This window comes from Lycium ferocissimum, chromosome 9 (assembly GCF_029784015.1).
Source record: "Lycium ferocissimum isolate CSIRO_LF1 chromosome 9, AGI_CSIRO_Lferr_CH_V1, whole genome shotgun sequence".
In the NCBI taxonomy this organism is placed as follows: domain Eukaryota; kingdom Viridiplantae; phylum Streptophyta; class Magnoliopsida; order Solanales; family Solanaceae; genus Lycium; species Lycium ferocissimum.
The window spans coordinates 45,604,160-45,617,044 of record NC_081350.1 but is presented as its reverse complement, the minus strand read 5'-3'; the positions used below and the strand labels follow the sequence as shown (position 1 = coordinate 45,617,044).

Genomic DNA, 12,885 nt, shown 5'->3' with positions numbered 1-12,885 from the left:
ACCGGATTCAAACTTTCACACATGTAACTATTTCCAGGTGGTTAAAGAAACTAAAGTGGAACTCTTTGCTTCTGATCTGATGAATTACATTATATGGATCATTATTAATAATGAGAGTGTGTGCTTAAGTAGCTAGTTAGGAAGGTTGTTAGAAAAGTTAATACTGGTTAGTTAAGTCATGTTGTGTCATGTGACTAGTGGGGTTTCGGAAGGAGATAAATATCACATCAGAAGCCATCCGTGACATTCAACAAAAAATCAATGAAATTTGTGAGTCTACTATTTCTCTCTAGTCACAAAATATCTTCTGATCTTAATTCCTTGATTACATTCAATGTTTCACTAAAATTTCACGCAAAATCAAGCAAATTCATCGTGGTATCGTAGCCGCAAGGCAACGAGATATCTAAATTCTATTTGATTTCGAAGAAGAATGATAAAAATAAAAAATAACACAAAATCACCATTGTTGAGATTGCAGAGATCGCAACAATGGTGGAAACAAGTAATTCAACAACAGTAGCAAAAAGTATAGATAACAATGATCCTTTACTTTTGCAAAACACGGATATTCCGTGTATCAACACTAGTACCGATGACTTCATTTGTCCCGAAAACTATAATTTGTGGAGTTGATCAATGCGTTTAGCTTTGTTAATAAAAAATAAGCTAGGTTTTGTGATGGAACGTGCCTTTAGGAGTACATACAAAGGAACTAGAGAAATTCAATGTGGATCGGATGTGATCTTTGTGAAGATTATCTCTTGGATTAGTGCAATTGTAGCACCGAAATTGAGGAAAAGTATTATCAGGTATGCCTCTAGTTCTAGGAGAATCTAGTTGATTTCAAAGAGAGATTTGACAAGTCAAACTTGAATAGAATTTTTTGCGTTTATGGAAGGAAATAGGAGCACTTACTTAAGGACCGACATAACGTGACAACATATTACTCGAAAATGAGAGATCTATGATGAATTAGATGTAATGATACCTCCTAGTTGTGATTGTGAGGAGGCCAAACCTTTCTTAGAGTATATGAGGAATTTGAGAATACTGCAATTTTTGGTAGGTTTGAATGAGACTTTTGGACAAGTGAGAAGTGCTATTTTGCTCAAAACACCCGCACACATGCTGAATGAAGCCTTTGATATGTTGCTCGGAAGAGGGTCAAAGGAAATTAGGTGCAAGTCGATAATGATCCTAGTAAAAAGTTAACCTTGTTAACGAGGAAAGGAGTCAAAATTTTCAAACGAATCAACCATAACAAAGACAAGGGATATGCAGATATTGTGTTGTCAAAGGCATCCATCTAATACGTTACAGGTGATAGGGTATCCTCCAGACTTCAAGAGCAAGAGAGGAGGACAGGTTCAGAATAAGAAAAAGCCACAGTATGTAGGAAACTAAGAAGGAAAAATGCAAGGTCAATATGGAGCAAACATACCACAAAACAGACCACAGGCACATCAATCATCCTGGGAAGATGGAGGCACTTCTAAACAACAATATCATGAAGGAAAGCATTTTCGCAGGATCAAGACAATCAATCGGGTGGACATGAACAAAAAATACAAATGAGGAGGTAAGTCTAACATGGCGGTATGGTTACTTCATATCAAAGTAATTGTAAAGATTTGGGATGGATAATTGACTAGGGGCAACACATCACATTACACATCTTAAGGAAGCACCGACTAGCGTGAATTTAGTCAAGAATGAGAAGCATAGTAAAGCATGTGTTCTACTGGAATAGAATACAAATAGAGCATACTGGAACTGCTGAGATATTAGGGAAGTTCTTATTAAAAGATGTGTTGCATGTACCAGATTTTAAATTCAACCTGCTTTTAGTGTCAAAGCTAACTAGTGCTTAAGATATTCGGCTCTTTTATCCCGACCTATGTGTCTTTGCAGAACTCTTTATCGGGAAAGTGATTGGGATTGGTAGAGTCCGAGGTTGTACATCCTCGAGGGTATGCTAGTCCTGTAGTCGGGAGAAGGGCCGGAATGGCCGATACAAGTTTAAGTAGATGGCATATGAGACTTGGACACACTTCTATTAGCACCTTAAAGAAAATTCCAGAGTTGCAGAATAAAGTGGAGCATGAAAACAAGCATCAAGATCACGTGGTGATATGCTCCACGGCAAACAACGCGAAAGATTTTCCTATCAGTGTCACTAAAACTTCCAAGCTATTAGATCTTATTCACTTAATGTATGGGGTCCTCATAAACATCCCACACATGATAGAAAGCACTATTTTGTCACAATTGTAGATGACTTTAGCAAATACACACAGATTAGTTGTTACATTCTACAAGGCGTATGGATAGTTGTGTTGAAAAGCTTTATTCCCATGGTATTTAATCGATTGTTATTCAATAAACGTGTTAAGATCGAAACGGGATCAATTCTTTAATAATCAAGTGCATGAGTTGTTAAATAATCTTGGCATTATACATCAAAGTAGTTATTCATACACCCCACAACAAAATGGGGTGGTGGAAAGAAAACATAGACGTATATTGGAGATGGGAAGAGCACTCAAATTACAATCTCATGTTCCTGCTGGTTTTTGGGGAGAATGCATTAAAACAATAGTGTATTTAATAAATAGAGTTCCTAGTGTTGGTTTACATGACAAGACACCTTATGAACTTTTACATGGGAAGCCTCCTAGTCCAAATCATATAAGGGTATTTGGGTGTTTGAGTTTTGCATCTGTGTTACTTAAAGGAGACAAATTTGCTGCCAGAGCAAAACCTGCAGTTTTACTAGGCTTCTCAGAAATACAGAAAGGGTACAGGTTGTTCAACTTGGACTCTAGGACCTTCTTTGTGAGTAGGGAAGTGGTATTTAAGGAGCATTTATTTCCTTTCAAGATAAAGCAATTGTCAACGATGAAAGAAACACCGAGCTTCATTATTCTACCTCCTCCTTGAGTTTAGATGTAGGATGTTCCTTACCAGAAGACAATGTCCCATGTGAAGCCAATGCACCAACTCCATCTGAAGATCATGTTCAAGAGATGCCAGATGAAAGTCCACAAATTCCTTTGTCTGAGAAAGAAAAGGTCGAAACTGCAGTGTTGAATACACCCACTGAAGAACAGAATATTGAGAGATCTGCACTTCTTCAAGTATCATCCAGAAGGAGTGGCAGATCTGTGAAGCCTCCTATGTGGATAAAAGATTACATTGTGCCCACTAAGACTGGTATGTATCCTATTGGCATACGCCTTACTATGAACACTTGTCTAATAATTACAAAACATATCTAAGTTGTTTTTCGGCCCGGTGAGCCTCAATCCTATAAAGAGCATCACAAGATTCTCAACGAGAGATGCGAATGCGAAGGAAATTCGTGCCTTAAGAGAATGGAACATGGGTAATGACCGATTACTTCGTTGGAAAAAAGGCCATAGGTTCAAAATGGGTCTATAAAATCAAGTACAAAGCATCAGCAGGGGAGAGATATAAGGCGGTTGGTAGCAAAGGGATACAATCAAAACAGGGGTTGGACTACCATGAAACTTTCTCACCAGTGGCCAAAATAGTGACTGTGGGAACAATTATCAGTGTAGCAGCCTCTCAAGGTTGGAATTCAGTACAGATGGATGTAAATAATGCTTTCTTGCAGGGTGATTTGTTTGAGGATGTGTTCATGGAACCCCGCCTCCGGATTTCATAAAAGCGGGGGAGAACAAAGTGTGCAAATTATTAAAGTCCTTTGCATGGGCTTAAACAAGCCTCAAGCGCAAGAATATTAAACTCTTCCGATGCCTTAATTGGTTCGCTGATACAAACAAAGTGTATATGACACTTCTTTGTTCACTAAAAAGACGGATGGAAATCTGGTGGTCATTTTGGTATATGTTGATGATTTACTAATAACAGAAGACAACTTGCAAATGATTAAAGCAGCCAAAGGGACATTGAATCAACACTTCAAATGAAGGACCTGGGAAACCTTAAATACTTCCTTGGAATTGAGGTGCAGAAGTCTAGACATGGCATGTTGCTTAACCAGAGGAAATATGCCTTGCAATTAATCTCATATGTAGGACTGAGTGGTGCCAAAACTGTCAACGCACCAATGGAGACTAATCTCAGACTTACAATCTTCAACATTATTTAAGAGAAACTTAAACCATAAAATTCATCGGTAAAATTTTTTGGGGCCTCAAAAGTTTGAGGGTCTAAAACAAAAGCTTTACTAGCCTCACCCTTGAGCTACCCCTGCTTACAACTTATAATTATATATAACATAATTTTACAAGTATAAATAATACAATGAAATAAAAGCTATTATGGAATACAAATCAACTCTAACATCTTAACTTTTGAAACAATGAAAAAAATCACAATTTCTTAAAACAATATTACTATCATACTATTCATTTTATATCAATAAACTTTATCAATATTATAATTAAAATGTAATTCCTTCATAAATAAAATGAAAATTAATTTCAAATAGCGAAATAATAAAATATGATAATTTTGATATATAAGACAAAAGACCAATGACAAGTGAAAATGTACAAATCGGCTATATATTTTTAAAAGAAATATTAAGTGATATTCATCCTCATGAAGTTCTCAAATAGTAAATATGCAATATTACGACTTGTTATTTGAGTTACACTCAATCTTCTTATTTCTATAGATGAAAAACTATTAAGTATCATTCATTTGTTAAAGAATTATGAGGGTCAACGATTTTAATTAAAGAATTTAACACATAATTTGTGTAAGAACTGTTAGGCGAGCCCGAGCGTTGGGCATTAGGCGTGTTTAGGGCGTACAGTCGGGCGCTTAGGGCATAAGCCTCACAGGAACTAAGCCCCGCACGTGAGCCCCGGGGCATTTTGCCAGTGCCTCGTCCTGAGGTGAGCCCCGTGACGAGTCTTGAAACTGCCTTTTAAAACACTGGTAAGAATATTCCACTTACCAAGTTACTCTGACCGAAGGAAATTAAAACTGGAATTGTGCAAAAGTAGATGAAGAGCCATTATTCCATTTGTCCCTTCTATCACAAATAAACAGACTTTCTTGACTTCCTAATTTTTAGATTTTTAAAGGCTAATTGTGAAACTAATTATGAAAAGATTTGATGAAGTTTCCATTGTCACAAATTCTCTCAACAGCTAAAGAGGTTTATATAGAACTTTGATTCATGAAAGATCAGGGCTGCTTGTAATTTGAGGAATTAAGCCACAAGAATGGGATGTTTCTTTCATTTTAGATATTGCTAAGGGCATCAGTATAATTTGCGTATGTTCTCCTACAAGGAAATACTTTACAGGCCTAGTCATGAAACCTTTAGACATCATCTTTCCTTATCAGTCAAAAGCACCTTTTGTCTCTCAATTTCATAAGATCGTGTGGCTATTCTTTTTTTTACACCACAGCCTCAAACTAGACACTGATGCCTCTTAGCCCTTTTGTCCCACTGTCTACAATCATATCCTAGCACTGATTTTTTACTTATTGCTATACTGTCTGTATACAGTGTGTAGCCAACCAGTGATTGCTATTGTTTATTGAACCCGTTGACAATTTCAACTGACATAAGAAAGCTCCAGTCCTAAAATCCTGTAATTCAGTGGATGATTTTACTTTGTTTAACGTTGCAAGGGAATTAGTGATATCTCACTAGTATCACCACCTTTTTCAGTGTGAAATGAATGTGTCTCTCTAGTAAAGAAATTTTTTAAGTTGAATGCATGTTGACAATTGTGATTTAGGTACTGGAACTTGAGAGCTCTGCTTCATATTACTTGAGATGAGATTTTTCTTTATCCAGATAATGTTGAACTTCATTTTGGAAATTAGGTTATAGGTGAACCTGAGACGTGATCACGTTTTGACAACTCATTTAATAAACTACTGGAAGAACTGTGACGTATATGTTTGGTTGTAACTGCTCCCAACATTCTCTTTTTGCTGGTATATTAATGGAATTTACATATCACCAGTAAAAAAAAAAAAGGTACAGTGACGTATATGTTGATACAACTGACTAATTAGAGATGGAAATGCGGTCTTGTGAATCCTTGATAGGGAGAGAACATGAACATATAGGCACCTTCACCCACTATATTTAAGAAGATATGTAGTTTTAAAAAAGCATGCACATGAAACTATTTCTGGATGTATTGAAACGTAGATGCTAGACATTATGGTTTCTGTCTTTGCTGTTCAATGCTTATTACGCTCACCTTGTAAGACCCAAAAGTGGTACTGGTACCAGCTCATTTTTTTTTCCAGTAATTACCAGTAAAAGGTTGGTGACCAGTTCCTGTAGACCTGCTCCCATAATCTCTTATATTTCTAGTTTATGAGAGGTCGCTAAGTGCTCTTGAGTCCTGTCTTGAGATTTTTCTGAAGTGTTGAAATTTTGCTGTCTTCTCTTGTTCATGATGTTATTTATTACATTATCAACCTTGGTGCAGATTACGAGTGCTGGATCTCAAGAGGGCGAGGCAATGGAAATTTTGAGGAAAAAAAGAGACAAGTTCCCTGGTTTTTCCTATGAGGAAACTGTTCAGGTAAAAGGAAAGGAAGTTCTCATATTCCATTCACCTTCCGTTCCATTGTTGAGAAGCTTTTTCTTTCTCTTCAAATTCGTGCTACTTGTGGAATTCCAGTCTCTTGGCTATACACTGGTTTTGCATGGATTGAGGTCTAATATTGAAGTTTGACGGATACACTTTAGTGTTGCTGATACATTATTTTTGTTCTGCAGGCTGCAGTTTCTGCACTCCAATCTGTTCTGGAAGAGGATTTCAAGACTAGTGAAATTGAGGTAATTTGTTTCTTTCCACACATTATCCACCATGAGACCTTATCAGTTCCCTATTAACAAAAGCGCTACTGTTCTTTGGCAGGTTGGTGTTGTGAGGAAAGAAGATCTCCTCTTTAGAGTGTTAAACTACCGAGGAAATTGATGAGCACTTTGCTGCTATTCAAGAAGAAGGAAGTGCCACTGATTAGATACAGGATAATATGTTGATAACATATGTTAAGACTATATGTTAATATCTAGAGTTGTAACAGCGTGGGAGTTGTGACTTTCATGTGCTTTGCTATCTGTGTCTTTCACACTGGTATTGCTATTGGGCGTCTTCTGACTACTCCTATTCTTGAATTTCTCATCAAAGTTGTGATTGTAATCAGTACCTGATGTACTTCTACTCCTTTTTTGTGATTGCAATCAATAGCTGCTTGTTTGGATGGTTTTTACCTATTGTATTGTATTGTATTGTGTTGTTGGTTTAAATTTGAATTCGCGGCAAAAAATCACACATTGGGGTAAAGCGTTCTCTAACAAAGGGAGGAATTTTCATTTTCAGTAAAAACAATCAGACAGCAACATTCTCAGTCATTGTCATAACTGGTTGAGTTGTGGTGTGGGCTTCCCTTTTCAAGACCCAAATTCAAACTCTAGTCATTCTCCATAAGGTGGAAATGGGAATAGCTGGGGCTCTGGAGGATCGTTGTGACATAGTCTTTTTTAGTTTATAGCAAAAGAATTATATTTTTCTGTAATGATTTAATTTTAAGGTTTTATTTATTCTCAATGATATTATTTATAACCATACAAATACTATGAGTTGTTTTAAACTATTGGTTACAAAAAATTTTATTTATTTCTTAATTTCTGTGCTCAGTCAAACACCATTATACAAATTTGACTGTTTGAGAAAGGGGAGAGAGTTAATTTTGGTGAGTTAATACGTCACACCGTGAATACCACATGTCCGATAATCAGTAAGCCTCACACCAATTATGTCCATTGTGTGAGACACAAAGTAAATGTTTTTCTCCATGCCTTCCGATTTGAAATCCATCAGGTTACTCTCTTTTTATTAATAATTTGTTTGTCTTACTTTTCTTTTAGACTGTTAAAAAGAATGTCTCTTTTCTTTTTTGGCAATTCTGTAGTTACAACTTTTCACATGGCATATTTAAGACCACAAGATTAAAGGACATTTAGTACATTCTACATATATTTACTTTAAGACCAAAGGATTCAAGTCATTTGTATTTTCTTAAATTGTGTGCCAAATCAAAACCATATGAACAAATTTAAACAGAATACTCCCTCCGTTCATGTCCACTCTGGACTTTGCACACCCCTTAGGAAATAATAAATGAAGTGTATATTTTACCATAATATCCATATCAATTGGTATATAATTGTATTGGATTTGCAAAATGATTATTTGGAATGAATAATTAATGCTGAGGGTAAAACAGGAAAAATAAATTATTTTTCTCTTGATATGCGAAAGTGGACAAGCAAAAGTAAAAATCTATTTTTGGAATAGTGGACAAATAAAAGTGAGCGGAGTGAGTAAATATTTTCTTTATTTATATTTTGCATTTGGAATCAGTGATTAGCATAGTTTAGAGGTGACTTTTAACAATAGTAACCCGTCTTTTTGATCATTTATTTACGTACATACATACATGAAAAACACTCCATAACTCTCTACTGTTAGTATAAATAGGGCCATTTTAGAAAGAACCAACCTAAGAATACAATTGCATGTTCACCTTTCAAGGATGTATCTTTAATTGTGGAAGATAAGGCTTATGGCTCGTTACAAACGTTGTTTAATTATATGATCTTTTTCGCATGAGATAAACAAACACAACATAAAAGATCAATAAAAATAAAACATAAAAATCTTTGTAGGAACGTATCCTTTTATTTAAAGTGAAATTGAGCATACAAGATGATTTCCTCATTAAATCTAACAATATAGACATTCGTTTTTGAATTGCACACTAGAGGGTATTGAGTGATATACAATATGTACAATAGATTAATGAGTGAATCCCACTTTACCCCCCCTAACATTTAAGGGTTGGGAAACGATACACCCCTCACATATTGAATGAGAACGATAACCCCCCTATCCAATATTTTCCGGTGAGAATAATTAATTAATTTCAAAAAATAAATAAAAAGTCACTAAACTAGCCACTAAAATGAGGTTTAATCTTTGTTAAATCTTACCTATATTTTTCTCTACATGTCCAAGTTTTGAATCTTTCGTATCTCTCTCTCTCTCTCTCTCTCTCTCTCTCTCTCTCTCTCTCTCTCTCTCTCTCTCTCTCTCTCTCTCTCTCTCTATATATATATATATATATATATATACACACACACACACACACAAAAAAAATTTGGGGGATTGGAAACAAAAGAGAAGATAATTCAATTGCTTATGTAAAATAGTGCTAAGTAGTAATTATTAAATTTATCAATATATCTTATGACAAGTAACAAGAGAAACTTTCTATTTATATTTTGGACGAATTCAAAATCACGACTAAAATCATTATGATATTATTTTGATTAAACGTAAGATACTAAATGAAAAAGAAAATAATTAAAACATCATAGTAAGAAAAACTGAATGAGAAAAGGGTTAGAGAAATGTGTGTGTGTGTGTATATATATATATATATATATATATATATATATATATATATATATATACATTATGAATTAAATCTAAAGATTAAATCAAATAATATTTAAAAAGATTTAAGTTGTTTCCTGTAATTTCACGGAAATATCGTTGTATATTATATCGAAAATTAGATGATACTTGACATTATGTTGTGATACAATGTACTCAAACAAGCGACATCACAATTTAACATAGATTAGTGTCTTTTAATATCGTTCGCTCGCGCGGGTATTAATACTAGACTGTATTTAGATTGTATATTAATTAAGATCTTGGCAATCTAGTCCTTCCACGCCCCCCCCCCTCCCCCAACCCCCCACAAAAAAACCAAAAAAAAAAAAAAAAAAAAACTGACGAAATGTAGCTTGAAATTTATTAACAGATTTTTTCAAGTGGTTGTTGTACATTATTTTCAGAAGAATAAGTGAATGGAACAATAATAAGAGTTATATATTGTATTTAATTCTAGAAAGAAAAAGAAAAAAAGATTTTTATTAAAAACAAAATTTCTCACAGGAAAATATTGGATATGGGGGTTATCGTTCCCATTCAATATGTGAGGAGGGTATCCTTTCCCAACCCTTTAATGTTAGGAGGGTAAAGTGGGATTCACTCTAGATTAATGGAGGAAATATATATAACAGACTATTAAGTGCATTATATATTCTGTTTAATCAATATTAAGTGCATTTTATATTAAAATAACAGTCACAAAAGATAGTGGTAGATTTCTAATTAAACATGGGGGTGAGGGAACGCGTGGGGTGGGGTGGGTTAGAGGGTGGGCAAGAGATAATCAGTATGGAAGGATAGTTGTGGAACTTGTTTTCACTACTTTTACTAGACAAGTCATTTTCTCATTTTTAAGGAACTTGTTTTTATGGAGAAAAAAAAATTGACCAATCAAATATGAAAAAAAAAAACCAACTAAATTATGATATATGTATTAGACTAGTACATGCTAGAAGAATTAATCATCATATAATACTAAAAGTGAGAAGTTCCTACTCCAATAAATTACCATTTTACCCCTACACTAAATTAATTTTTTTAATTAAATAGTAAATCTAATTAAATAATCATATTTCATTTACTTGTCTTTAGTAACTATAATCCCACGGTTTACTCTTTAAGAGTTGAATGTATGCTTTATCATATCATTTATTTTCTCTAGGTAGTTTAGGAAGATGAATATAAGAATGGCCTTTTCATTATCTCTTTTTTATTTCATTGTTCATCACACATTAATGCATAACTTTATTACAAGTCCTGAGATGGTCCTCTATAAGTCGGAAGCCTCAGCCTCTTAGTAAAAAGTTGAAAGCCCAAATTGTACATCCTTCAAGTTAGAACTACTTCAATTATAGTTTTGTACAAATATGTAAATATACACTCTAAAATTAAATACTCCGTAAGGGATAAAGTTAATCCTTGCATCACGTTCATATTATGCATAAAATTTAGGCATTTGATAGGAGATAGAGTTAATCCTTGCATCAAGTTCATATTATGTATTAAATTTAGACATTTGCTTTTAGTAACTGTAATCCCCAAATTAACTTTTCTTGAATGTTAAATTTATTACCTTTATATTAGTGTACAATATACCAGTGTCACCTTGTATTAATGGAAATACCCTTTAGGCATTAGTAATGGAGAAATTTAACCGTTACTTTGGTGAATTTCTGCTTCCTAATATAATCACTTATGAAAAATCATCCAATATATTCATGGAAAACTCATTTACTAAGTAATCTACTTCGGCTCTTTCAAAAGAGGAGTCAAACTGCAGGCTGCAACAATTAAATCTGGTTTGTCTATGTGCATTTTTGGTAATCCGTTTCATCTAATTCTCTTGTAATAGAAGTAGAATATATCCACTATTCCTCGAGCAAAGTTTTTTGTGTGAAAAATTTTAATGTTAGAAATAAAAATATAAAACTAAAATGATCACAGAAGATTGCATCCACCAAACTCATCATTTTTAAATTTTTTTCTTGCTTAAGGTTGTTCTTCCGTAAAATACAATTTTTTCCTTCATTTTGAATTTCAATTCAGCTTCACTTTACTCTTAATTGAATTATCACTATTAGGATTGCGAATATATAAGTGATAATTCATTTTTTTAAAAAACTATATTTGACAACGGATGTAATTGTTGTTCTAATGTTAAATTTGCAATGCTAATCCTCTGAAATAATACTTTTCGTTTCGAACCATGTTTAGCAATATGTGACTTTTATCCTAACTATTAGTAAAGTTTATTTTTTTCATGTTTAGCTCTAAGCGAATTTTATCCTAACTATTAGTAAAGCTTTTTTTTCTTCTTTTTTTGGGGATAAATAAATAAAAGTTTGTGAAGATGAGCTTAGAATGTAAAAGTGATTGTGTGAAATGGGACTACAAGTTGTCTAATTAGCATCTATGTGTCACTTTCTTTTGAATTTGAAAGTGTATATGTATATGTCTCATTGCTATTTTTTTGACAGTGGATCGATATCTTTTTATTCCGATCGATTTGAGATCAACTTTTAAGTTTGCTTTAATATTAATCCTTATTCATTATTTCGAGCTTATATTTTATTCCCTTTAAATGTTTTTTGTATCTCATGCACATGTTTTAACAATGTTTCAATTGTATTGAAAAGTTTGTACCTACTAATTTGGAATAGCACGTGTTCAAAAACTAGTGATAATAAAAGTTATAATATTATATGTGATATACCCAACAGTTTATTGTATCCACCAAAATGCTTATAAGGAAAAGGAAATGAGAGATGGTGGGAGAAACAGAATGGTCACATCCTAATTATATCAATTAGACCAAGAGTGGTTATTGCTATAAAATCTTGAGTGTTTGAATCCAAGAACAAGCAACCTTTAAGAAAAAGTCGTTCATGGCATGGAAAGTGATCACTTCCGGTTCTGCAGTACCTAATGTCTAAATTTTTTCATAGCAATTAAGAAATTAAAGTGTCAACTCCTTCCTCGTCGTTTCTAGTTTAAGGGACTCGAGTTTGGGAAACTTAACGACAATGCTCAAATCATTCCACAGCAAACAAGTTCTGCTAAATCCTAACTTAGTTCAGAACACTAACACAATTTATTTAGTACACATGCAAATTATAAATTTTTGCACTAACTTAGTTATACAAATTTGAGTTTTGAAAAAGCATGTCTTATTCTTTGTGAAATTGGGATTTTTGCTGAGAGAACTTCTCATGATTCCAAGTCAACTGTAATACTTTGTGCTGGATGCTAGCTCTGCAATTTCAGCTTCTAAGCTTGTAAATGCCTCAAAATCGCGGAATCAATATTTTCATAGAACACTTCCAAATTAACTCTAGGAAATTGCATTGATTGCTCATAAAGGGAAGTAAATAGCAGCATAATCCAA

The 12,885-nt window shown here is 33.8% G+C and overlaps 1 protein-coding gene across 2 annotated transcripts; it reads left to right on the top strand.

Moving 5' to 3' along the window:
- Positions 1-5,927: 5,927 nt before the first annotated feature.
- LOC132029272 (proteasome subunit alpha type-6-like) lies at positions 5,928-6,999 on the top strand. Of its 2 annotated transcripts, none has more exons than XM_059418593.1 (3): positions 5,928-6,554; positions 6,752-6,811; positions 6,894-6,999. In XM_059418593.1, exons 1-3 carry the CDS (start codon positions 6,423-6,425, stop codon positions 6,951-6,953), a joined length of 252 nt encoding a protein of 83 aa, XP_059274576.1. In that variant the 5' UTR covers positions 5,928-6,422; the 3' UTR covers positions 6,954-6,999. The 2 variants fall into 2 exon arrangements, with proteins under 2 accessions (XP_059274576.1, XP_059274575.1); XM_059418592.1 differs by having other exon boundaries at positions 5,928-6,671.
- Positions 7,000-12,885: the final 5,886 nt, after the last annotated feature.